Source organism: Pan paniscus, chromosome 21 (genome assembly GCF_029289425.2).
Source record: "Pan paniscus chromosome 21, NHGRI_mPanPan1-v2.0_pri, whole genome shotgun sequence".
Lineage (NCBI taxonomy): Eukaryota > Metazoa > Chordata > Mammalia > Primates > Hominidae > Pan > Pan paniscus.
The window spans coordinates 19,700,596-19,726,589 of NC_073270.2; the positions used below are offsets into that span (position 1 = coordinate 19,700,596).

The 25,994-nt window shown below is 45.7% G+C and overlaps 2 protein-coding genes across 3 annotated transcripts; one reads left to right on the plus strand and one right to left on the minus strand.

The window, feature by feature from the left end:
* Positions 1-1,057: 1,057 nt before the first annotated feature.
* Positions 1,058-22,742, minus strand: LOC130541064 (putative uncharacterized protein SCP2D1-AS1). 2 transcript variants are annotated; one of them, XM_057300840.1, is made up of 3 exons: positions 21,708-22,742; positions 16,913-16,995; positions 1,058-1,823 (listed from the first exon to the last, which is right to left on the minus strand). In XM_057300840.1, the coding sequence occupies exons 1-3, from the start codon at positions 21,714-21,716 to the stop codon at positions 1,484-1,486; spliced, it is 432 nt and encodes a 143-aa protein (XP_057156823.1). In that variant the 5' UTR covers positions 21,717-22,742; the 3' UTR covers positions 1,058-1,483. The 2 variants fall into 2 exon arrangements, with proteins under 2 accessions (XP_057156823.1, XP_057156822.1); XM_057300839.1 differs by having other exon boundaries at positions 21,684-22,742.
* Positions 5,493-6,186, plus strand: SCP2D1 (SCP2 sterol binding domain containing 1). Its single transcript, XM_003810618.3, has one exon. It carries the CDS (start codon positions 5,531-5,533, stop codon positions 5,999-6,001), a length of 471 nt encoding a protein of 156 aa, XP_003810666.1. The 5' UTR covers positions 5,493-5,530; the 3' UTR covers positions 6,002-6,186.
* Positions 22,743-25,994: the final 3,252 nt, after the last annotated feature.

The window sequence follows — 25,994 nt, forward strand, 5'->3', positions numbered from 1 at the left end:
CTGTCTGGGGGCAGACAAACAAGATTCCAGGAAATGATGTAAGTTTCAGACAAGAGGCTTCTGCCTGTTGGGTGTGCAGAATGGGGATCCTGACGTGCTACCTCATTGTCTTCTTCCGTAAGCAGTTATTATCAATCTCTTCTCATAGTTGGATTTTTAAACTTGTATGCATCTCTCCTGCCCATGTTCTGAGTTTCTGGGAGCAGGGATCACGTATCTGCCCTTCTGTGTATCCCATGCAGGCTCCAGCTCATTATGTTGGGCAGGATTGGTACTTACCAACCCTCAATTGAACCATCAATCCTGTGAGAATTTCTGGGACACAGGCCAGGGCTCAGCATTGTTAAAAATGTGACTGGATTCAGCAGGGGCCAGGGAAGTGGGTGATGGTCCTACTGGAAACCAGATGGCCCACAGAACAAAGATTTTAAGCCTTCAGAGGAGTTCATAAAAGTTGATTTCCCATCTGTGTCGAGGCTCAGAAGGTATGATGTCTTCTCAATGTGGAGATCCTGGTTTATGCCTCTGGTCTTTGGGTCTTTGGTGGAGACACTTTCAGACCTTCCTCCGGGGACTCATGGTGACAGCCCCATGCTGCCAGGAAGCAGCCTTCCACCTGACGAGTGAAGAAGAAACCCCAGCTCCTGCTTGTTCATGCTTCTGCACACACTGCAGACGGCTCCATGCTCAAGGCAACTGGGGGCTGTGGGCCACGTGGCGTTCAGCTCCTTAGTACTAAAATGTGTTATATTCAGGTGTGTGCATTGGTCAACTCTCAGCAAATGTACACTTAAGATTTGTGCATTTCTTTGTGTGTAAATTTTACATGAAAAACTAAAGAAATATTGTACTGTAGTAAATGCTTTGCATGCTCAAGTGTTTGGGGGCTACTGATACCTGTAATTTACTTTGAAACATAAAAATAAGATAAAAATAAGATGGAGAGCTTCAAACAAGTGTAATATAGTGCAATGATAGAATATTGGTGAATATTTGAGTGTTCACTTTAGAAATCTTTCAACTTTGCAAAATATGCCTAAAAATTTTAAGAATAAGATGTTGGAAAAATTGTATTCAATTAAAAAACCATGGAGAGAGTTCACACTCATTACAAACAAAGCAGAATATATAAAGTAAAAGGTGAAAGTCCTTTCCTTCTCCTCTCACTGCATCTGATAACCAGGTGCAGGCACCTTGTCTGAGGCCCTCACAGCAAGGGTAAACTCGGTGACATAGATTTGTTCCCATTCAGGGGATGGGGGTGGGTGACACTTCTTAATCCCATTCCCCCATTCTGTTTGACCCATCTGCCAGCCCGACACCTGTGAGTGAATACACCTGCCCAGGTGCTGGGTTGGCAAGTGGGAGATGGATTTGTAAACTTTCAGAAAGAAAGCCCCCAGCCACATTTTGTTCCCAATGAGGAGGCTGGCAAAAAAGGGAAATGACCTTTTGTTATTGAAATGTAATGACACCAAAGCTCTCAAAAATGATGGGGTTTCTCCTTGTTGCCTTCCGAGGAGCAATGGAAGAAGCTGTGGGTACCTGTGGTGGGCACTTGTTGCTGTGCAACACCCTTTTCTTTCCTGTTACCCCAACTCCAATTCTGTCCAAGGGACGGGGAGCCCTGCTCAGGGGTGTGAATCCTGATGGACATGTGATTCAGTCCTTGCCAGTGAGACCAGTGGAGGCCTTGGGACCTTTTCTTTCTGGTAAGCAATAGGTCCAAGGAGAGGTCTTTTTTGTCCCTTTGGCTTGGGCTGCTGTCTTCTGAGGATGTGATGGAAGGAGCCATGGCAGCCAAGCAGCCGTGAAGTGACAAGCTGGGGACAAAAGGCAACACATTGAGGATGGTAGAATGCAAGAGTGGACACAGCACAGAGGTCTTGGCTGACCTCTCCAAGCCATAGTGGAAAAACCCAATTTTCAGACCTTGGAGGGCCTGTTATAACCCCAATTGCTGGCATGATGGTTCACTTTATGTGTCAACTTGACTGGGCCATGGGATCCCCAGACCAGAGGTAAAACATTATTTCAGAGAGTGTCCATGGAAGCATTCCTAGAAGGAGGGGACAGCACTTGAATTGGTGGACCGAGTAAGGCAGATGGCCATCCCCAATCTGGGAGGCATCATCCCATCTATTGAGGGTCTTAATGGGACAAAAAGTCAGGGGAAGGTGGAACTCAGCCTCTCTGCCAGGCCTGAGACGTGGATCTTCTCCTGCCTTTGGACATCTGGGGTCCTGGTCCAGGACTTACACCAACCCCCGCCACCCCCCAGTCCAGGCCTTTGGACCTGGAATGAGTTATACCCCCTGGCTGTGTCCCTTGTTTGCATGTGGGACTTCTTGACCTCCAAAACCATGTGACCCAGTTCCTATAATAACTCCTTTCATCTCTCTCTATATATATCATATTGGTTCTTTTTCTTTGGAGAACCCTGATTAATACAGCTGGGTCCCCTCCCCAGAGTTCTTGATTCAGCAGATCTGGCATGGGGCCTGAGAATGTGCATTTCTAATGAATCCCTAGGTGGAGTTGATGCCACTGGCCTGGGGACCCCATTTTGGGACCACTGAATTGAACCATTATCAGTTTTTATGGTAGTGGTTGTTACTTGAAGCTAAAAGCATCCTATTTAATAAAATGGTTTTGCAATTTTTTATTTTTAAATTTTAATTTAATTGTATTTCTTAGGGAACAGATCTCCATGCCTCTCACATTCCTTTAAAGCATTTGAAGAATTCAGAAACAAAAAGCTACAAATCTGCTGGGACCAGATTCTTGGGTCTGAATGGTAACCAAAGGGGAAAGAATCTCAACAGGGCTGAGGAAGATTGTGTCCAGTTGCAGGGTGCGTGTTTTCAAGATGCCAATGGGGTGGCAGTCAAGGTAGGAGAAGCAGCCTGCCACGGTGCAGGTAACAAGGCAGTAGTATCTGTTGAGAATTTAAATAATAAAACTGACTAGACAGTGTCTCTACTTTTATTATTTCTATTGGAGGACAATTCTAAACAATGTCGTTGGGGAAGTGCTCCCTTGAGTCCTGGCATGTTTTGGATTTCTTATGTATGAGCTGTGGAACTGTGTTCCCCTCGGACACACTGTGGCAGGAGAATGACAGCCCTATTGGGGACCTGCCTGAATAATTTAGATGGGACAACGCTGTCTTTGAGGAAAATGAGATACGGGCAGTGGTGGGGCTCAGTTCTTTGTTGACTGCTTATAGTGAACTTGCTGGGGAATTCCTGCCCTCCTCATTTTAAAATCTCTGTGCGGATGTTGTCCATACCTGGTGACCTCATGGCAAGAACATGGTTTTGGAAGACACTGGGCTTTGTTTAACTGCTCAGCGTTGATAACAGCAGCTCATCCATCTTTGCAAATGTACTTTGAAGCCTTTTTCATTCTTCTGCAACATTCCCAGAAAGAACGAAGTTTCCAGCAACTCCATATAACAGAGCTTTGCTTACACATAAGAGCAGTTTGATGTAGGAAAGGATACAGGCTCCAACTTGATTAAGCTCCCTATGGCCAAATCTGGGACAATTTAGAAAGGAAATAAACAATGATAATAGTAGATTATGACCCACAGAATAAACAAATACCCACAAGTCCATGCTGAGATAAATAAATAATTGAACAAATAAAGAAATGGGAGAGAAGAGGGCACTTTTCCTTAGAGCAGAATTCCAGTTATTAAATCTCAAGGGAGTAAGAAGCACAGAAGATGACTGCTAGGCCTACATCACACTGATTGCTGCAGGGGTGGGCCATGGATGGATGCAACAAGAGTGGGCCAGAGGATGATGCAAAACAGGGCATTTGCAAGGTCTCAAGGCACCTCCCCTAAAGATACTAATCACAGAGGGAAAAACAGTAACTCTGCAGTGCAGAAGCCTGAAGGAGCCGCTTTAACCAAGTGATCAAGGACAACATCGGCAGAAATGGGACATAACATCATGGACACCTGCTATGGCGCAGTGGGAAGAGCATAGGTCACCTCTGTGGCATCCTTGTCCCAAATGCATAACCTCCACCTAACCAGGAGAAAGCATCAGGCAGTCCTCAAAGGAGGGACATTTTTGGGAATAACTGGCCAGTATTCAAGTGTCAAGGTAACGAAAGACAAAGACCGAAGAGCTGCCCCAGACTGCAAGGCACTAGGGAGACCTGAAACCAAATGGATATGGTCTCACATGGTCTGTAGATTAGTTAGTAGTCATGAACCAATGTGAATTTCTCAGATTAGATCACTGTACTGTGATTATATAAGATGTTAGTTTTGGGGAAAGCTGGGAGAAGGTTAAACAGGTACTATTTTTGCAAACTTTTTATAAGACTGAAATTATTTCAGAATAAAAAGTAAAGAAATAAACAGGTGGACTTTGGAGTCATTCTGCCTCTCCTCAAATCTGGCTACACTACTTACTAACTGTGTGACATTGGGCAAGTTACTTCATTTCTCCCCTCAGTTTCCTTATATGTAAAATGGGGATAAAAAGAATACCTATCTGGGAGGCCGAGGTAGGTGGATCACTTTAGCCCAGGAGTTTGAGACCAACCTGGGCAGCATGGTGAAACCCCATTTCTACAAAAAGTACAAAGATTAGCTAGGTGTGGTGGCGCATGCCGTATTCCCAGCTACTTGGGAGACTGAGGTGGGAGGATCAAATGAGCCCAGGAGGCAGAGGCTGCGGTGAGCAGAGATCGCGCCACTGTACTCCAGCCTGGGTGACAGAGCAAGACCTTGTCTCAAAAAAAAAAAAAAAAAAAGAAAAAGAAAAAGTACCTATCATAGAGGGTTGTAATGAGAGTTAAATGTGTTAATACATGTGTAGTACTTAGAACTCTGCACCTTGGCCCAGAGTAAGGGCTATACTATTACGTGTAATTACCAGAGCAGACTGGCAGCATCTTCTGATCTTAGGGACATTTAATCTCTCTGTGTGTGTCTCACTGTGCTTCTGGAAAGTTTCTGATGCAGGCCCCTGGACTGATTCCTTCTCCAATCAATTACTCTGGCCTAAAAGCATTTCCCTTTCTACCAGCAGCCAGATAAAGCCAAATTCAGCACTAGGATCTGTAGTATTAACTTAAGTATTACCCACTTAATGGGACTTAAGTGTTACCCAGTTTTAGAGGAATAAGAATAACTTCTGTCTCACGTTGGGTTTCACTGAGGAGATGTCTGCATTGGAAAGACAGAGCTCATGTCACTAAAGAAGCTTCTGGGGCCAGTTTCCCTTAACCCCATTGCAGCCTGCAGACCTTTTGGGCTTGCAAGACCAACATCCCTGATTGGTTTGGGAGGGGCGTGTGTGTGTGGATCTGCCTCACAATGGCCTGTCTGAGCCCTTATCTGAGGTCACATGTTATCATTTGTTTAGCCAATAAGACTGTAGCACACACACCAGCTTCAGTCCCCACTTGGCCTTACCTTTGATGTCACAATCTGACCTGTGGGTATTAATCTGGTCACAGCTGCTCACAGACTAGATGGCAAGGTCCAGGGGACTAGCACAGGAAGATGTGGAAGAGAAGTGACCATCAACCCAAGATCAAAGCAGAGGATGGACCTCTGGTGGGCCAGTTCGAGGTTCTGGGTTCAGTTCCAGAACCTGCCATGCCACATCCTCTAGAGCTGTCAGAATTTGAGAGCTTCCCAGTGTTTCAGGACATTAGACTTCACATCAGGGAAGTGGGAGCTCAATTGGTCAAGAAAGTCAATGCCGTCTTTCAGCTGGACATCACCAAAAATGGGAAGACCATTTTGCGGTGGACCATTGATCTGAAGAATGGTTCTGGGGACATGTATCCGGGACCTGCCAGGCTCCCAGCAGACACTGTCTTTACAATCCCGGAGTCCGTCTTTATGGAGCTGGTTTTGGGCAAAATGAACCCGCAGAAGGCTTTCCTTGCCGGAAAGTTCAAAGTGAGTGGCAAGGTTCTGCTTAGCTGGAAGCTGGAAAGGGTTTTCAAAGACTGGGCTAAATTTTAAGCATGCAAAAATACCAAGGAAGAACTTCTCTTTGATGATAATGTCGAGTGGAAATCATGCTTAATCTGAAGATTAAAGTAAAAAGTATCCAATATTTTTACTCAAATTCTTCCTATTCAAGTTTAATTGATTTTCCTGTTGATGGGTAAATTTTCAGGGAGGGTTCTGAAGCAGTAAAAAGCGTTGTAGTGCATCAATTAGAATCTTTGTCTTTTTCTCTTTCTTTAGCTCCATTTATGCCCTTTATGCTCCATTTATGCCAGGGTGAGAGCCACGTGTAAAGAAATGGGTGATTATGATCATTAGAATTAAATACTCCAATGATTGTGTTCTTGAGACATTTTTCCTTTTCTAAAAAAGTTTGATGTTTTGGGGAAAGAAGTGATAACCATCATTGTGCAGGTGTGCATTCTGCATGGTAACTTGATTCCATGAGGAAACTTTACTATGAGACTGTGGGGTGCTAAGGGAATTGGGCACCACAGGTCTGTGGGTGGAACCCAGGCAATAGAGGGGATGGTGCTGTTGGTGTATTATAATTTCTGATGGTTTCAATTCCAAGAAACTTGAAGGGCTTGGGAGGTGTTCTAGGCCAGTGGTTCTTAACTGGAGCATGCATCGGAATCACCGGAAAGGTTGGTTAAAGTCTGGATTGCTGGGCTCCATCTCAGAGCTTCTAATCAGGAAATCTGGGCTGGAGAGTGCACATTTCTAACAAGTTCCCAGGGGATGCTGATGGCACCACCCTTAGAGAGTTCCAGCTCTGCTTCACTTCATGCCAAAGCTCTCAGTATTGACTGTAACTATTCTATTCTAGGCCAATGAGATGGTGCCATTAATTAAAGGATCTCCCAGAGACAGACCCCACAGCCCTCTGTGAGCCATTTATAAAGTATCCATGCTGTCAGGAGCTTGTGCATTGAACATTTTACAAAATCAGAGGGCAGCCTGGGAGATTTCCCTTCCGGAAGCTCCCTTCACGTGTTGTCTGGGAGGATAGGATGAAGTCTGATGCAGCTGATGCAAACTCCTTGTGGGTGAGTGTGTGTGTGTTCTTGGTTCACATGTGGTTTGTGTGTACCTTTGACTTGTGGGCTAAATATACACAGTGTGGACACTCTGAAACCTAGAGGAAAGTTTCATCACAACTGCCATGCTCAAACACCTACCCAGTGTGGACACTCTGAAACCTGGGTGGAAGTTTCATCACAACTGCCATGCTCAAATACACGCCTACCAAATAATCCCACCATTCTGTTCTTGGGTATTTTGTTAAGAGAAAAGAAAGCATATGTACAAGCATAAAATAAACACTCGCATGCATGTGAATGTTCATGGCAGCTGTGTTGGGAGTAGTCCTAAACTGGAAACAAGCCACATGTTCATCAACAGGTGAATGGGTGGACAAATTGTGCGGTGTCATACCATGGAATATTACTTAGCCATGAAAAGGAAGAAATGATTGGCATACACACAAATGACAATGTGGATAAATGGCAACATAATTATGCTGAGTGAAAGTAGACAGAGAAGACTGAGCACATACTATATGATTCGATTTATATTAAATACTAAAAAATGTAAACGTAGTGACAGAAAAAAAAAGGCAGTGGTTGCCAAGAGACAGGAGCATGGGGAAATGAGGAAGGATGGGGGGATTATGACAAATGTCATGAGGACACTTGGGGGTAGTGGGTATATTCATTATCTTAATTGTGGTGATGTTTTCCCAAGTCAAAGCATCACCTTGTGCAATGCATATAAACCCATGCAGTTTATTATGTGTCATATAAGCTAATCAGGTTGTTTTTAAGAACCTGCCACCCTCCCTTAGAAATAAGGCTTTTGTGTGGCTGTGTTCCTGAAGAGGAAGGATCAGCAACTCTCCCCTTCTCTCAGCAAGATGAGCCCTCTCACCTCATCTTGGTCTAGTGTTCAGCTCCTGACTATTTGGATGGCTCTGCAGAGGCCTTCCTCCATTTCATATTAGAGAAAGGCAGAGTGAGAACTTGTTGCTTACAAAATGTCATCCTTTCTGTGGGAAACGAAGAGATCATTTGTCCTGAGAGTGCTCTACTCCACAGTTAGACACTGCTAAGGGGATGGGCACGGACTTAGTGCACATCCTGGCTTCTTCTCTCATGTGCGTCATTATAGAGGTGATCTGCATCTTGTCCCTGTCAGTGCCCCCAGCCTGTGAATGTCTCAGAGGCTTCCAATGGATTCTGAGCTCTGTTGTGAGCACTCAGCTCCACCGGCCCAGGCCACTCCCATTCAACCATGTTTGAGTGTCAGGCATGGGGCCGGCAGGTGTTTGGGGTGCCATTGTGCCACATTCCTTTTTTCTTTTTTCTTTTTTTTTTTTGCGACGAAGTCTCACTCTTGTCCCCCAGGCTGGAGTGCAATGGAATGATATCCGCTCACTGTAACCTCCGCCTCCCGGGTTCAAGCGATTCTCCTGCCTCAGCCTTCCGAGTAGCTGGGATCACAGGCCCCTGCCACCATGCCTAGCTAATTTTTGTATTTTTAGTAGAGACGGGGTTTCACCATGTTGGCCAGGCTGGTCTTGAACTCCTGACCTCAGCTGATCTGCCCACCTCGGCCTCCCAAAGTGCTGGGATTACAGGTGTGAGCCATTGTGCCCAGCTGTGTCACATTCCTTTTTAAGGGAAATGGCTCACCTAAGCCCCTGCTACCTGGGAGTCCTGCTCATACCATGTGTTAATCATTTGGCCCTGAGATGGGGGTTGCTTAGAGATGGGAGAGTGGACAGAGGGGTTATGCAGGCTCATGCCTGGGCTGGCATCTGACCTATGACCCATTCTGACTTGGGACAAAAAAAGTGACCTGAGCTAACTCGATTCCTTTCTCAAGAATTTGGAACTGGGAAAGTGAGAGCCTGAGCTACAATCAAGCAGCGAGAATGGAATCGGAGAGGCTGGGATGCAGGGGGTGAGGAAGGGGCTGTGAGGAAGGGCAGCCATGGGGCAGGGGCTGGAGAGATGGAGGGGCAGGAGCCTGGAGGAGGGAGAGAAAGGTGGTCAACAAGCGAGGAGTGGGAAGCCCAGGCCTTGGAAACGTGACCGCAAACCCCTTTCAATCTCAAGAAAACGTTCAATGCTGGATGCCACGTGAAGCTGCTGGAAGGACTCAGATTCTGGAATCAGAAGCGGAATTTTGAGCCCAGCATCACCATTTTACACCTGCCTGACCACAGGTGGGTACTGAACCGCCTCTTGCCCAAGCTTCCTCATCTGTAAATGGGACCAGGAGCCCTCGTGACGGTGGATTGCTGGGGAGCCCTCATTCGGGCGGCCCAACAGATCCCCTGGCTGGAAGTGGGCTTCCCGTGCATGTGAGTCCCTTTCTCTGCTGGGTAAGGGGAAGGGCAGGCATTTAGGCTGGCTCCCCACTGCCTCTAGGGACTTTCCTGCTTTTTCTCCTATACTCGGCTGGTGCCCTAGAAGGTCACATGTGGCTCAAAACACACATCTGTGTTTTGTTTGGTCTATACAAGGTGGGCCAACACAGTGTTAGTAAAGTTTGAATTAGGACATTGTATATAAAAAATTGGATTTCTGTATTCTCTTTAAAAATTCGGTCATTTGGATACACTGAGCCTGTATTCCTGCCAGGCAACAGCTGTGGGTGTGGAGCGGGTGGGCTATCCAGACAGACCGAGGCCCACTCCTCCCAGCTTGGCCTCCCTGGCTCTGAAGCTGAGTGTTGGTGGTTGCAGTTTCCTTGGGCTGGGCCAGCCTTGCAGGGCCCCTGTGGGTATTTGTGCTCATGACCGTGGCTCCCTACCATACATGGTCTTACTCTTTGCCTGTCAGTGTTCTATGGCTGTGTAACAGATTACCACACATTAAGTGGCTTAAAACAACACCCATTCATTAACTCACAGCTTCTGGAAGCCAGAAGTCCAGGCAGGCTGGGCTGCCGTCTCAGCTCCCATGGCTGATCTTAAGGTGTTGGCCACTCTGGGCTCTTCTCTGGGGGCTTGAGGGGAGAATCTTTTCCAAGCTCATTCAGGTTGTGGCAGAATTCACCTTCTTGTGGTGATAGGACTGTTTCCTATCAGCTGGGAATGCTCTCAGCAACTTGAGGCTGGCCAGATGGCTCCTCCGTCTGCAAAGCCAGCAACGGTGTGTCGAGCCCTTCTCAGGCTTTGAATCTCTCTGAATTCTTCTGTCTTCATCTTCTGCCTCTTCATGAAAGGACTCACGTGATTATACCGGGCCACTCAGATAATTCACAGTAAGCTCCCTATCTTAATGTGAATTTATTAGTAATCTTAATTATGTCTGCAAAATTCCTTCTGCCATGTGAGGTAATGCTGTGGAGTGAATGTGTCACCCCAGATTCATATGTCAAAACCTTGAACCCCAATGTGATGGTATTTGGAGGTGGCGCCTTTGGGAAGTAATTTGGGTTAGATGAGGCCACAAGAGTGGTTCCCTCATGATAAGATTAGTGTCTGTATTAGTCTGTTATCACATTGCTATATGAAAAACCTGAGGCTGGGTAATTTATAAAGAAAGAGGTTTAATTGGCTCATGGTTCTTCAGGCTGTATAGGAAGCATGATGCTGGCATCTGCTCGGCTTCTGAGGAGGTCTCAGGAAACTTACAATCATGGCAGAAGGTAAAGGGGGAGTAGCACTTCACATGGCCAAAGAAGGAGCAAGGATTGGGCAGGGGAGGTTCTACACACTTTAAAACAATCAGATCTTGTGAAAGCTCCATCAAAAGAACAGCACCAAGGGGATGGTGCTAAGCCATTCGTGAAGGAGCCACTCCCATGACCCAATCACCTCCCACCTGGCCCCACCTCCAACACTGGGGATTCCAGTTCGACATGAGATTTGGTGAGAACACAGAACCAAACCATATCAGTGTTTTTATAAGAGGAAGAGACCAGAGTGCTCGTTCGTTCTCTCTCTCTTTCTTTCTTTTCTTTCTTTCTCTCTCTCTATCTCTCTCTCCCTCTCTCTCTCTCTCTCCATTCCGCCCTCTCTCTTTCTTATTCTTTCTGCCAATGAGGATGTAGCAAATAGGTGACCATCTGTACACCAGGAAGAGGGCCTTCACCAGACTGGCACCCTGATCTTGGACTTACCAGCTTCCAATGATAAGCAATAAAAGTCTGTTGTTTAAGCCGCCTGTCTATGATACTTTGTGATAGAGCCCACACAAAGACAAATAATGTATTCATGGGTGTGATATCTCATCCTAGCCACAGTCCTGAAGACTGAGGTGTAGGATCTTCTTGGAGGCCATAATCCTACCAACTCCCCCGCCTCCACCATCTACATTCCATGCATGTTCTCAAGGTCATCCTCCAGGAAACTGCCCGATTGAGCTGTTGTCTTTCTCTCCTACAATTTGTATACCTCTCCTTTTTCCAGCTCTGTGTTCTGCCTTTGCATGGGTGTGGTCCTATGTGGGCCACACAAATGCCCTGGCTTATCTGGGACATTCCCAGTTTGCCCCCAGAGATCCCACCTCTTTTGTCTCTGAACAGGGTTAGATGTGCACTGTGCCCTAGGAAGGATGGAGCAAATGGCTCACGGCCCCTGTGGGAGTCTCAGTGAGGTGCACCTGGCTGCATGGAGACCAGACTGAGATTCTGGATCCTAGGGCAACTCTTAGGGACCTCACGATTTTGCAGGTGATTTTTTCTATTCTCCAAACAAGAAACAGGGAAGTAGGACTGTCTCAGCTCCCATGGGTGGATCTGTTCACATGTGTTTTGGCACAAGTTCCAGGACAGCACCACCAAAGAGGGCAAGGTTTTTATTCTGGAGGTTTTAAATTAGGGAAGATCTTGGATTTTTAGCTGTAAATTGCCAGTTTCTTCTGTTCACTGACTGAGCAATTAATCTATTTGCCTAAAAAATATTTTTTGAGCACTCATGATGTCTTAGGAGTTAATTACTTTTGGCAGGCTGATAGTAAGCTGGGATATATGAGGCCAGAATTGGTTCCAATTGGTCAAACACCATTCTGGTTTTCAGTGACCCGTTCTGATGGGTTTTTTTCCCTTTGCCATATGGTTATGAAACATTCTGGAAATCACTCCTGGTTTGAGGAGCTGGTGGCAAGCAAGCTGAGGTTTCTTTTCTCCTGGAGCTTGTATTTCCAGATGGGGGTTGTGGGTGGGTTGTGGGGACACAAGCAATAGACAGCAAACAAATAACCAGAGAAGACACTTGAGAAGGGAAGGGAATGTGGCTAAGGGGGCCTGGGTGGCCAGGGAAGGCCTCTCTGAGAAGGGGCTTCCTGAACCTCACACTGTAGTGGCAGGCCCTGGGGCAAAGATGCAACTGCCAGCTGTGGATTTGTGTGGTGATTCCAGGAAATATCCCCTGGGGAGTGGGGCAGTGGGACAGGGAGGGAAGGAAGGTGATACAGGGCATATTATTGAGCAGGTCATTGTTGAAGGGCTCAACCCCACAGAGCAGTTCAGGGAGACAGGGTAGAACACCCCTCAGTGTTGTCCAGCCCAAGGAAAGAGGGAGTTGCAGAATTTTTAAACTAATTCCCATCAGTCTTTGGTTGAGGGCTTGTGATGGTAAATACTGAGTGTCAACTTGATTGGATTGAGGGATACAAAGTATTAATCCTGGGTGTGTCTGTGTGGGTGTTGCTACAAGAGATTAACATTTGAGTCAGTAGGCTGGGGAAGGCAGATCCACTCTTCATCTGGTGAGCATAATCTAATCAGCTTCCAGCGAATATAAAGCAGACAGAAAAATGTGAAAAGGAGGGACTGGCCTAGCCTCCCAGTCTACATCTTTTTCCCGTGTTGGATGCTTCCTGCCCTCGAACATCAGACTCCAAGTTCTTCAGTTTTGGGACTGGGACTGGCTATCCTTGCTTTGCAGCTTGCAGACAGCCTATTGTGGGACCTTGTAATCATGTAAGTTAGTACTTAGTAAACTTCTAAATATCTATATCTATATCTATATCTATATCTATCTATCTATCTATCTATATATCCTATTCGTTCTGTCCCTCTAAGAGAACCCTGACTAATACAGGGCTGCTCCTGGGACAGGGGTTTTTGATTCCCTGGGTCTGGGCATTTGAGAGAAAGCCCTCCAGCAGTTGGAAGTCAGGTGCAGCAGACTCTGATGATGAGGTCCAGAGAAGGATCAGAGCAAGTGCTGAGTCCTGGCGATCTCCAGCAGCACTTGCATTTGAAGGGGCACCAGGACACAGCAGTTAGAACTCGAAATCTGGAAGCAGACTGCCTGGGGCTGGATCTTGCCTCATTGGGCAAGTTGCTTTTATTTACTTTATTGTTTTATTTATTTTTATTTTATTTTGAGATAGAGTCTTGCTCTGTCACCCAGGCTGGAGTGCAGTGGCACAATCTCAACTCACTGCCACCTCTGCCTCCCGGGTTCAAGTGATTCTCCTGCCTCAGCCTTCTAAAGGACTACAGGTGTGCACCACCACACCCAGATAATTTTTGTATTTTTAGTAGAGACTGGTGTTACCATGTTGGCCAGGGTGGTCCCGAGCTCCTGACCTCAGGTGATCCACCTGCCTCACCTCCCAAAGTGCTGGGATTACAGGCGTGAGCCACTGCACCCGGCCTATTTACTTATTTTTTAATGCATTTTTAAAATTGAAGAATAACATACATAGGAAGAAGTCCACACATTCTAAGTGTGCAGCTAACAAACTTCCCCAAATGGAAAACACCTGTGTAACCAACACAACATGTGGCTCAAGAAATAAGGCATGACTGGCGCCCCAGTAATCCCCACTCACACCCCCTTCTAGTTACTGTTGCCTCCAGGATAACCACTATTTTGACTCTTAATGCCATAGACTTTAGTTTTGCCCACTTTTGTGCTTTATATAAATGGGACCATGCAGTGCACACTCCGCTGTGTCTGGCGCCTTCCATTCAGAATTCTGTGTCTGAGATCCATCCACACTGTTGTGCACAGTTACTGCTCGTTTGTTTTATTGCTGAGTGGTGTTCCATTGTTATTTGATTGTTTCCAGTTTAGGGTGATTTTAAATAGCGTTGCTGTGAGCCCTCTTGTATACCTATGGGAACAGAAGTCTCATTTTGCCACTTAATATTAGTTAGTGTCTTATCCCAGTTTGCAGTGGCAGCTACAGTGTGGTGTCTTGCACACAGCTGGTGCTTTATAAATGTTTGTGGCATGAATTGAGAGGCAGGGCAAGTCCAGAGGTAGAGAAACAGGCCTTGCTGGGATTTGGTGTCTGGTTCACTGGGCCTCTGACCTCCTGCATGATCCTAGACTTTGGGCCCCACTTGCTGGGTTTCAGAGGGAAACTGACAGCCACAGGGCAGAGGAGACAAAAAGGAAGTCTCCCAGGTGTGCCATTAACATGCGCAGTGCTTAACCATGTTGGGAACTACCCCCAGATGACAGCTGAGAATCCTCATTGACTTTTCTTTGAAGGAAAAAAAATTCTTCCAGATCTGTAACTAGGCTAATCACAAGAAACATCTGTGACCTCCTAAAAATATCTGCTTGGTACCATTTTGTAGAGCATAATATTTATATAGCCCAGCAGTGTAATTAAATTGATGTTTAGTTAACTCTTGGAAACAGCTGAAGGCTCCCAAAGCCCAGGATGAGATCTGCAGGCGGCCCTGGAATGGGCTTGAAAGGGGCCCTGGGAGGTGTTCCTGCAGGCTCTTGGTGGGGGGTCCTGGAGTGGCCACAGAGATTGGGTGGGCCTGAGGAACTAAGGAACATGCTGTGTTGAGGGACTGCGTGGCTCACTCAGGGGCAGCTGGATTATAGTTGTTTCTATATTTCTGTCCAGCAGCCTCTGGAACATCATTTCCTGCTGAGGAAAGGTTTTCTCTTAAAGGACTAATCAGAAAGTGCTCTGTCTCAAAGCGCCTTTGCTGTTGTTTTGTAGCCTGTGGAGATGAAGTGGGGTAATGGTGGGTTTTTCTGGAGGGTTTCATGCTTGTTTCTGGAGAACTGCTCATATTGGTGGGGATCTCAGCCGGCAGAGAGTGGAGCCCGTGCTTTCTCTTACTCCTCATCAATAAAGAAAAGAGCAAAGCTGAAGCGAGTTTTTTCTTTTTTGGAAAAAGAAAAAATTCAACTTTTATTTTAGAGTCAGATGTGCAGGTTTGTTACCTGGGCATATTGCATGATGCTGAGGCTTGTGGACGACTGATCCTGTCCCCAGGTACTAAGCATAGTTTTTAGGCAAAGCGGCTCCATAGCTTTTCAGCTGGGCAAGTTTCTCACTGGAGACCCCGAGGCCTGCAAAGCAGGCCTGGAGCCTACTGCGGGCAGGGCCTGGTGTGGGGTCTCCTCTGAAGCCTTGAGATGCCATAAAAACATCAGGCCTTTACAGGGGTGCCTCCAGAGTGCGGTTAGGGGTGGGATTCAGAAGGGCCTCCAGGGAGCTTGAGAAGTCTGGAGTTGGGAAGGCAGTCCAGGGACAGTACCTCCCGTTTTGGCCATCCCCTTTTTTTGGAATTCTGCTCTTTGCATGAGGAAAAGGGAAAACCCATTGATGTTTTGAGCCCATAAGCATTCCTTTATTCATTCATTCTGTGATAATTACTAAGCAACTACTACCTAATATACCTTCTCGGCCCTGTGTTGAGAGTACGGGATGCAAGGCTGAGCAAAATGGACACCTCCTGATATGGTTTGGCTGTGTCCCCACCCAAATCTCATCTTGAAGTGTAGTTCCCATAATCCCCACGTGTTGTGGGAGGGACCTCATGAGAGGTAACTGAATCATGAGGGTGGGTTCACCCATGCTGTCCTCATGATAGTGAGTAAGTTCTCATGAGATCTGATGGTTTTATAAGGGACTTCCTCCTTCACTTGGCTCTCATTCTTCTCCTTCATGGTGCCATGTGAAGAAGGACGTGTTTACTGTCCCTTCTGCCATTGTTTTGTTTCCTGAGGCCTTGCCAGCCCTGTGAAACTGTGAGTCAATTAAACCTCTGTCCTTTTTAAATTACTCAGTCCCAGGCAGTTCTTTCTAGCAGTGTGAGAATGGAGTAATACACCTTTGATCCTCAGGGAACTCCCAGTGTGGTGCCTGGCTACACACACAGTGAGGGCTCAGGAGGGAAAGCTGAGGGGCTCTTCATAGACTTGGTAGGGGCTTAGGACAGACTTCTCGAGGAACAAGATCAGAGGAATGAGTGAGAGGTCCCTGAGACAGGGCAGAGATGAGACCGTTCCAGGCGAGGAAACAGCATGTGTAAATGCCCTGTGGCTCACAGAGCACGATGAGTTCCAGGAACAGAACAAGACCAGTGAAGATGGAGAAAGGGGGTCAGTGGCAGAAGGTTGGAGCCTGGGGCCCAGCTTTGTAGACTGAAGCCAGAACTCTGGTGGTCATCCTTACATGACCTGAGACCTGGAACCACCTGCTACGGTGTGGACTCCATGCTGGCCTTATTTTATTCTGGAAAAGAAAGTTGGGGTGGGCAATGGCACCCTTAAGGCTAGAGTTGCCAGAAAGATTTAGGTTTTCTCCCCATCTTGAAATGTGTAACCCCAGACTCCTCCAAGCCCTGATGGTGACCATCAAGATGGAGGTGGCTCTATGACATCAATGAAGGGACAGTGAACAAGGACCTAAACCCAAACCCAGCTCCATGAAATTGAGGGTTTCATCTCAGTGTCTGTCCAAGCCACAGCCTAATAGGTCCTTAAACAGACTCAAAGGGAGAAACGGCCCAGGGAAGAAGGAAAGCCACCACTCGCATTTCCCAGTGGCGCCGCCTTTTATTCCAAGTCTAAAGTTATCCCAAGGCCACACATATGTGGACAGGGGATGGTGTGCTTGGGTGGGCTGGTGGTGTGGCGCCATGGGAAGTGGTTTGGAGGATGAGAGAACGTGGTGCCCAGATCCACAACGCCATCCTTACCTCTCTAATGGGCTCTTGTGGGACCCCTCCACAACGTAGGGATGACTCCAGATGGTCTCTGTTTCCCTTGGATATTTATAATCCTAAAAACAGATCAGTATTTAAAAGTTAATGAAGAAAAGGAAAGTTAGCTCAGTGATAACAATAAAAGATGGTGTTTTGGGCACATTTGTCTATGTTCCTGGCATTGCATTCAGGGCTTAACATGTATCATCTTATTTCTTGTCACCACTACTTCTGAAATTAGCTCCATTTCCACTGGGAGGGTGAAAACCTGCTGAGGTTTTGGCTTTAGAAAGGTGGTGGTGCTTCCCCCTACTTCCAATCCATGTAACTAAAAATCTAAAAAATAAAACTATGCTAAACCATAAATCAAGTGCAAGATAGATTAACCAAGTTCTGGGTGTTTCTCCACAATGACTAGTTTGATGTGTATTTTGAAACATTATTGTACATAATTGTGGTTCTTTTTATGTAAATTTGAATTATATGATTCTGAAATAGTTTAATATAAAATAAAAATAAAGTCTCACTTTACAACCCAAATATGAAATAGAATACCAAGAGATTAAAGAGAATTGGGAATCTCATAATTTCAAGGGCCTTAAGATAGACTGGTTTGTGAGCTTTGTTGAAACTTGTCCAAGATGGGGCTGCTCTCAGCTGGTAAAAGGGAAACCCATCATGCTTTGTGTTGTTACTATGGAAAGGTTGGTCTGGACTTCAGTGAGCTGGGATTTACATGAGGTCTTCAGGAAAGTATCTCTCTAATAAATAAAACTGCCATATAGCAAATTATGTTGGAAAAAAAATCCCTCAGTGCCTTTGAATTGTGTGTGGCCACAGTAGGTACTTTCTCTGCCTACTGGGTCACTTAGGGGAAGAGAAGTTAAGTGACTTGCATAACAGCACAAGGTCATGGTGGAGCTGAGGTTTGGAAATGGGTCTGCTTGGTTCCAGGTGTCTTGTTGAGAGAGATCTAGTGTTCCTGACCTCCTCTTTAAATTACTAAAAAAAAAAAAAAAAAAAAAAAAAAAAAAAAAAAAAAAATCAAAGAGCTAGACAGGCCTTTGAAACTCATTTAATCCAGGGCATGCGTTTTAGAGATGAATGAACTCAAATCCACAGAAGAAAAACTGAATGACGCAAAACCATGGTTACTGTGCTTTGGTTGGCTTCACCAGTTTTCCAGGGAAGCTCTTGAAAGAGGCCTGAGCTCTACTTCAAGCTGGTTCTTAGCCTCGCTGTGTGGTCACAAGGAGGCTACTTGCCCTCTCTTGGTTCAAGGCCCGCCTCTCAGGGAATCAGGTGGGTTGGATTACATGTACTCACATTCCTTCAAGCTTGAAAGCTCTCTATCTCTGATTCCAGCCTCTTCTCATTGATTGAGTTACTTCCCATTGTCTCTTGGGGATAAAACTGGGGTGGTGGTAAGGGGAGGCCCCATAAGAAATGGGGTGGCATAAATGAACCAAGAATGTAGAGGCAATAATTCTTCCAAGGAAAACTTATTTAGTAAAGAGAAAATAAAATTTCTTTCCTTTTTTATTTTAAAGAAATAGCCAGTATTGGAGTTCAAGATGACTGACCAGTGTACAATGAATTTCCATTTTTCTTTATTACAAAGAATCATTCAGAGATGCTCTCCTGTTTTCATACCCACACAACACATAAAGCTCAACACACACTTGCACACACATGCACATCAAACATGCCCTGTCAATCAAGCATCACAATGAGCTGAATTAATGAGTTGTTCAAGGCAGACAGCTCTGGGCAGGACTTGGTTATGGCTTTGGTGGGAGTCTCTTTGGAGAAGTCCATTTGGTGGGGTGCATAGGCACAGAACCTTGAAAAACTTTCCGAGATGTCACTGACCAGCTTGGCTGGTATCTAAAATTGTCTCCTGTTTATATTTTCTTCATCTTGAACAACTCTGTGACATATGATTAGTTATAAGGTTTCTCATATCTCCCAATATTTTCTCTGAAGTTGGATTCCAATGTCTTTTTTAAGTGGCAGTGTCCAAATTACAAATTACTTAGAGCCACGACAACACTGAGTCACAAGCTATCTCAAAACTCTGCAATAAGTAGTGCTAAGGCACAGCACTGAATTATACTCATGGACCTGTGGTCTGACTGAGGATCTGCTAATTCAGGCTGGCTGGGCCCTGCCCCTCCAGTCTCTCATCTCCTTTCCCTCCCTGCTATGGTTTGAATGTGTCCCTCAAATTTCATGTGTTGGATACTCAGTCCCCAGTGTGGCAGTATTGAGAGGTGGGGCCTTTAAGAGGTGATTGGGTCATGAAGGCTCTTCTCTTTACAAATAGATTAACTCATTCATGGGTTAATGAATTAATGAATTGATGGGTTATTGTAGAAGTGGAACTGGTGGCTTTATAAGCAGAGGAAGAGAGGCCTGAGCTAGCATGCTCAGCTCCCTCACCACGTAATGTCCTGTACGGTCTCAAGACTCTTCAGAGAGTCCCCACTGGCAAGAAGGATTTCACCAGATGTGACCCCTGAACCTTGGACTTCTCAGCCTCCAGAACTGTAAGACATAAATTTCACTTCTTATAAATTACCCTGTTTCAGATATTCTGTTATAAGCAACAGAAAATGAACTGAGAGAGTCCCCTTTAGACCAGTGGCATGGTCCAGGCACATTTTCCCCATGATGATGGCAGAGGAGAAACGCATCATTAGGCTAACATCCCACAGGCCAGAGCAAGTGAAATGGCCAAACTCAGAAGCAGGAAGTACGGCATTAAAATGCACATCAGAAGTGAAGGAAGAGAGTGGAAATGTGAAGACAGTCATCTTGGTCAATATCCACTGTGACAAACTTACCAGTTGTGGTGGTTTTAAACATTTGCAAATTCTTTGTTACTCCTCCCATCAAGAGGTGGGATCCAGGTCCCCTCCCTCTGAGCTGGGGTGGGCCATTGTGGCTGCCTCGATGAACACAATGTGGCAGAGGTGATACTGCATGACTTTCTAGGCTTCTGCTGGTTTCTTGCAGACTTCTGCCCCTTGTGAGAAGTTCTGACACCCCAAGGTCCCCATGTGGGGAGACCAGACAGAGATGCTCAGGGATGCCCGGATTCCCAGTGAGGAATCTCTGGAGAGGGCCGCAGACACTGCATGTCTCTGCAAACACATGGGAGTCCCTGAGCAAGAACTGCCCAGTGGAGCCCAGTTGACCCCCAGATCCATGAGCAAATCATTGTTCTGGTTTTATGCCACTGTTTTGGGGTGGCTCATTATGCAGTATTAGATAACTGGAAAATCAAGGCTACAGTTTCTAGCAAGGAATGGTGCATAGGGGTGAATTGCAGCTCCCCCACTTGCCACCCGGTTGTGACCTTGGATAAGTGCTCTGATGTCCCTGCTCAGCTTTTTCATCTGTAAAAATGGGGATCATGTTCCCTGCCTCCTATGATTGCTGCCAGATTAAACACCTAGCACAGGGCCTGGATGGTGGCAGGTACTCAGTCAATATTGATGGAGTAAATAACTGCTTACTGCTCAACGGGGCTCATAGGGTGAATTCTGGCTGGGTAGAGCTCGGAGGCCAAAAAATGGGCAGATGGGATGACTGAAACAGTGCTGTGGTTCAGCCTAGGCTACAAATCATGGCTGTTAGAGACTGTGTGTGTGTGTTTGTGTGTGTGTGTGCATGCTTTCAAATCTTCCTTTAATAAGGAAGTGGAGACCTTTTTTTTTGCCCTGTTGCCCAGGCTGGAGTGCAATGGAGCGATCTTGGCTCACTGCCACCTCCGCCTCCCAGGTTCAAGCAATTCTCCTGCCTCAGCCTCCTGAGTTGGGATTACAGGCACCCGCCACCACGCCAGGCTAATTTTTGTATTTTTAGTAGAGATGGGGTTTCGCCATATTGGCCAGGCTGGTCTCGAGCTCCTGGCCTCAGGTGATCTGCCTGCTTTGGCCTCCCAAAGTGCTAGGATTACAGGCATGAGCCACCGCGCCTAGCCCCTTTTGTAGTTTTGATTGATGTGTGTGAAACCCATTTCCTGGAGCTCTCAGGGGAACACTTTTTTTGTGTGCAGATCCCTATTTCATGAAGTTGCAGGGACATAGAATATATAATTTGTTTGGGGCATTGCTTTGAGCAGGCTGATAAAAGTGGAAGCTAAAAAATTAATGTAGTCTCCTCCCTCAGATCCTGTAGCCAGCCTGTTTGGGTTTCTTCCCCATCTCCGCAACCTGAAGGGAAGGATCTTCCTTTTTTTGCCCCATACGATCCACAGAAGGATCTTCCTTTTAACAAACTTCTTCTTGACAAATAACACCCATAATGCAGAAGGTGCATGCATCCTGTGTTCATCTTGATGAAGTTTCATAAACTGCAGGCACCCGTATTTTCATAAACCAACTTCCAGATCCAGAAACAGAATCCCTTCCAGCACCCCAGATGTCCCTTCTCCTCTTTCTTGTCCCTACCTAGTCCTCCAACCCAGGGAAACCACAATTCTGACTTAAAAATAACATTGTTTAGTTTCCCCAGTTTTTGCTGTTCCCATAAACAAAATCATGCACTCTGATTTTGTGTCTGGATTCCTTGGCTCCACACTGTCTCTGTAATACTCATGCATTTGTTGCACATCTTTTGGCTCATTCATCCTCTTAGTTGTATCACATTTATTTTATGAATATACCACAATTTATTTATCTGTTCTACTGCTGATGGGTAGTTTCCAGATTTGTGTCCCATCTACCTATCTCTCCAGCATGAAACTTATCTAACTTACCTCTCCAGCATGTGGCTTAAATACCTGGAACATTTGCTTGGAACATGAAGGAAGGAAGGCAGGTTCTTTATAAATTCAAATCCATCCTGTCCGGTTGCCCACACTGTGCTGAGTGTCCTCACTGGCTGCTCCAGCCTCTCCCACCCAAATGGCCAGACTTCAAGGAGTGGGGGGTGAGGACCCTCTCCCTTGTCTGTTCCAACGGCCAGTGCCTGAAATCTCACTTCGGGAGGGCCCTTCCTTTCCCACTGTTAAAATACAACAACCCGGCCAGGCACCGTGGCTCACGCCTGTAATCCCAGCACTTTGGGAGGCTGAGGTGGGCGGATCACGAGGTCAGGAGATCGAGACCATCCTGGCTAACACGGTGAAACCCCGTCTCTACTAAAAACACAAAAAATTAGCCGGGCGTGGTGGTGGGCGCCTGTAGTCCCAGCTACTCGGGAGGCTGAGGCAGGAGAATGGCGTGAACCCGGGAGGCGGAGCTTGCAGTGAGCCGAGATAGCGCCACTGCACTCCCGCCCGGGCGACAGAGCGAGACTCTGTCTCAAAAAGAAAAAAAGAAAAAAAGGAAATACGACACTCCCTCCACCCAGAAGGCATGTTCTCCAAAGTGAGCCTTCTATGTCACTTGTCCCGAAAGAAAAGAAAAGAGCAAGACTTCCTGATAACTGATCTGGGCCAGGAATGCAGCAGCACTTGATGTCTGAGGGAAGCGGTTTTTCATTGAAGAGGGGAGGAAGAGGAACGTGCCCCAAAGCAAGGTGGGGACTTTGACTACAAACTCAGTGGGGCTCCGCTTTCTGCCTGTCGCTGGCTCGTTTTATCGGGCACTGCGATTGAAGCAGGAGATTAGATTTGGGACCTTTAACTCAACCTAATCCCAAATGCACCTTTATTTTATGTCTCACTGAGGAAGAACTAACATTGCAATGGAAAACTATGGCATCCTGCTTTCTTTAGAATTTTATTTTCAACTTATTTGAATGGGCTTTACATTTAATTAGGTAAAAATTTTTATAATATAGTACTTGGGTGAATATAAAAAGAAAAATATAAGCAAAATAAAATTGGTTAATATATTCTAAATTTCTTAACATTGACCTGATTTTTCTGATTCACTTTTGACTCCCAAATTGTTGTTGCCTGTGGTCTCTCCACTCCTCTGGCAATGTCATCCTGAGTGCCATGAAGAACCTTGGTAATACGGTAATTCTGTTCTTTAATTTTATCTTTAACTAACAAAGAATGATTGCATATATTTATGGGGTATAATGTGATGTTTTGGTATGTATCTACATTGTAGAATGATAAAATCAAGTAAATTAACATATCTATCACCTCATGTACTTATCAATTTTTATGATAAGAATATTTAAAATCCAATCTTTAAGCAATTTTGAAATATACAATGCTATGATTAATTATACTCATCATGCTGTACAATAGATCACTAAAGTTTTGACCCTCTGCCTGGCTGAATATTGTACTTTTTAATCAACATCTCTCTTTTCTCCATCCACCCCCATCCCTGAGCCTTTGATAAACACCATCCTACTCTCTCCTTCTATGAGTTTGCCTTTTGTCATCCATGCAAGAACTAAAAGCATTGGCCCTGGGTTCTGAAGCTGGTTTTGCAGACTGCTTCTGATTCCTGCTTTGGAGAGGGCTCCTGAAGGCATATTTTCCCTTCTCACTCCCAGACCAATTAGGAGAGGCTCCAGGATTTCCATGCACATGGCAGATACCACTCTGCTGGGTTTGATGCTGGTGCTTTTGATTATTCATGCATGTAACAGGCAAAGGCAACTATATGGCATGACTACTTCTTAGAGGAGGTGGTTGTAAGGAAGCTTTGATATATACTAAGATGCATTCCAACTTCAGAACTGCTAAGATACAGAAAAAAGTATAAGCTAGAATCAATGCAAAAATCACAGCCCCATCCCTGCCTGCTGGTCAGCTGTGCCATCCCCCAGAATCACGGCCTCCCAGAAGCATGCAGCCTTGTCGTGAGTCGTAACCTGTGTCTGAACACTTGATTTATCTTCATCTTTCTGGAAAGACTGTACGTAAACTGATTACATTGCTCTACTCCCCACTTCCCTCCAAACTAAACCAAGTAATACAATTCATTGGCTTTTCTGGAGCAAGAGGAGAGAGACTGATATCAGCATTCAGACCCAGGAGTGCTGTGGGTATGTTCATTATCTAGGCATAAAATAGCTCAGCATCAAAGCAGCCCTGGGGAGGGTTAATGTCCAGGCTCTCTTCTGCTTCTGCTCCTGATCTCCATCATACTTACCTCTTTGCAGGGTGTGCTGCAGGTCTGGACTGGTGAGAACTGAGCCTGGGAGAGGAGACCAAGCAAAGGCTTAATTTTCTGCTCTGTTTTCCCCAGTTTGCCCGGGGATCATCTTTAGCGCTGGCAGATGGGAGGTTTTGTTCTTCATTGCTCCTCCATTAAAGTGCTGTCCCTGAGATCCCTAGAAAGAGTTTGTTTTATTTGTTTTTTGGTCAGAGGTGCATTCAGAAAAAGGCCCAGGCAACTCCCCAGAGGAAGTTCATTCTTTATTTTTAGTGGCTCAGGAGCCTGGAGATGCAATATTAATCTTCTTCCACTTCAGAGCTTGCTGAGAAAGGATTTGGGGGCTTAAAGGGGATGGCTTACTTGTCTTTTGGTTCAGCATGATAATGGCCACAGACTCTGTGAAGGGACTCTGTCTGTTCTACATGAGGTTTTGAACAGATTACTTTTCTCAGCCAGCTTCCTGGGGAGAGACTCACTTTCATTGAGAAGATGCCCTGAGCTTTGTAGAATAAAACAATGCTTCAGGCCCGATGAAAGAGACACCGTTCTGCAGAGGCCAGAGAATGCTTTTCTTGATGTTCTGGAGAGAGGCAAAGTGGAAGAGAGAAAGGAGAGGGAGGCTGGGGACTGGCAAGAGGCCCCACTGTGGGAGCTCAGATCGTTAATCGTTAATTCTCCCACACCCCTGCTATGGCCCCAGACGTGGGGGAAGGGGATGAGGTGTTTTCCTCTGACTTTAACTTTGGCTGTGTGACTTGTTTTGGTCACTGGGATGTTAGCAGATATCACATGGGTACAGGCTTGAAAGGCTCTTGGGTGGGGATTTTGCTCTGTTGCACTCCTGACTTTTACCATAGCAAGAACATGCCTTGGGTATTTGTAGGACCAGGGGCAAGAAGAAACACATGGAACAGACCTAGGCCCAACCCACAGCTTGTGCCAAGTCCACCCAAGTCCAGACCATTAGCCAAACCCCAGCCAACCCACAGATATGTGATCAGAGAATAAATTCTCATTGTTGTGTAATACTGTGCTTTGGGATTATTTGTTATGCAGCACATTGTGGCAATAGCTGACTAATACAGAACTCTTTCTTATTCTCTGAAATCATTAATAAAGTCAATAAATTCATGAAATGCTTGGGATAAACGATGTTTTAAAAATGGGAACCAGTGAGGGATTGTGTGTGAATTGTAAGGCCGTATTGAAGGAGAAGGAAGCATTTGGAAGAAAGTTCCAGATAGAGAGAGGCTGCAGGGACAGCTTTAGAGCCTCATAAGGCCATGGAAATTGGGGTTGGGCTAAGTTTTACTGGCTCTCTGAGAGACATAGACCACTCAGTGGATAGTCAGCTTAAATAAGAAAGGATACAAGACAGACACCAATAATTCAGGTCCATTAGTCAAAGTTTTCCAGAGAAACAAAACCAATAGGATTTGTGTGTGTGTGTGTATTTATGCATATGTATACATATATTTTATTTATGTTTTAAAAGAATTGGCTCAAATGATTATGGAGGCTGACAAGTCCAAATTCTGCAGGGTGGGCTGGCAAGCTGCAGACCCAGGGAAGAGTCATTGTTGCAGTTTGAGCCTGAAGGTAGTCTGCCATGGAGCCAGGAAAAGCCAATGCTGTAGAACAAGTCTGAAGGCCTTCTCATGGCTGATTGCTTCTTGCTCAAGGGAGGTCAGTATTTTGTTCTATTTCAAGTCTTCAACTGACTGGATGAGGTTCACATTATGCAGGATGGTGCTTTAGTTCACCAATTTAAATGTTCATCTCATTCAAAACCACCCTCAAAGAAACATCAAAATGTTTGAGCATGTATCTGGGCACTGTGGCCCAGCCAATTTGACACATGAAATTAACCATCACAGTTGGCTTTAATCTTTCTCTAGTTCTACAAAAAGAAACCCATTGGCTCCATATCAGCAAGTTATAAGTTACCAAGGAGATAGCTAGCATCCAACTCAAATCATATCCCAGAGGACGTGACTTGT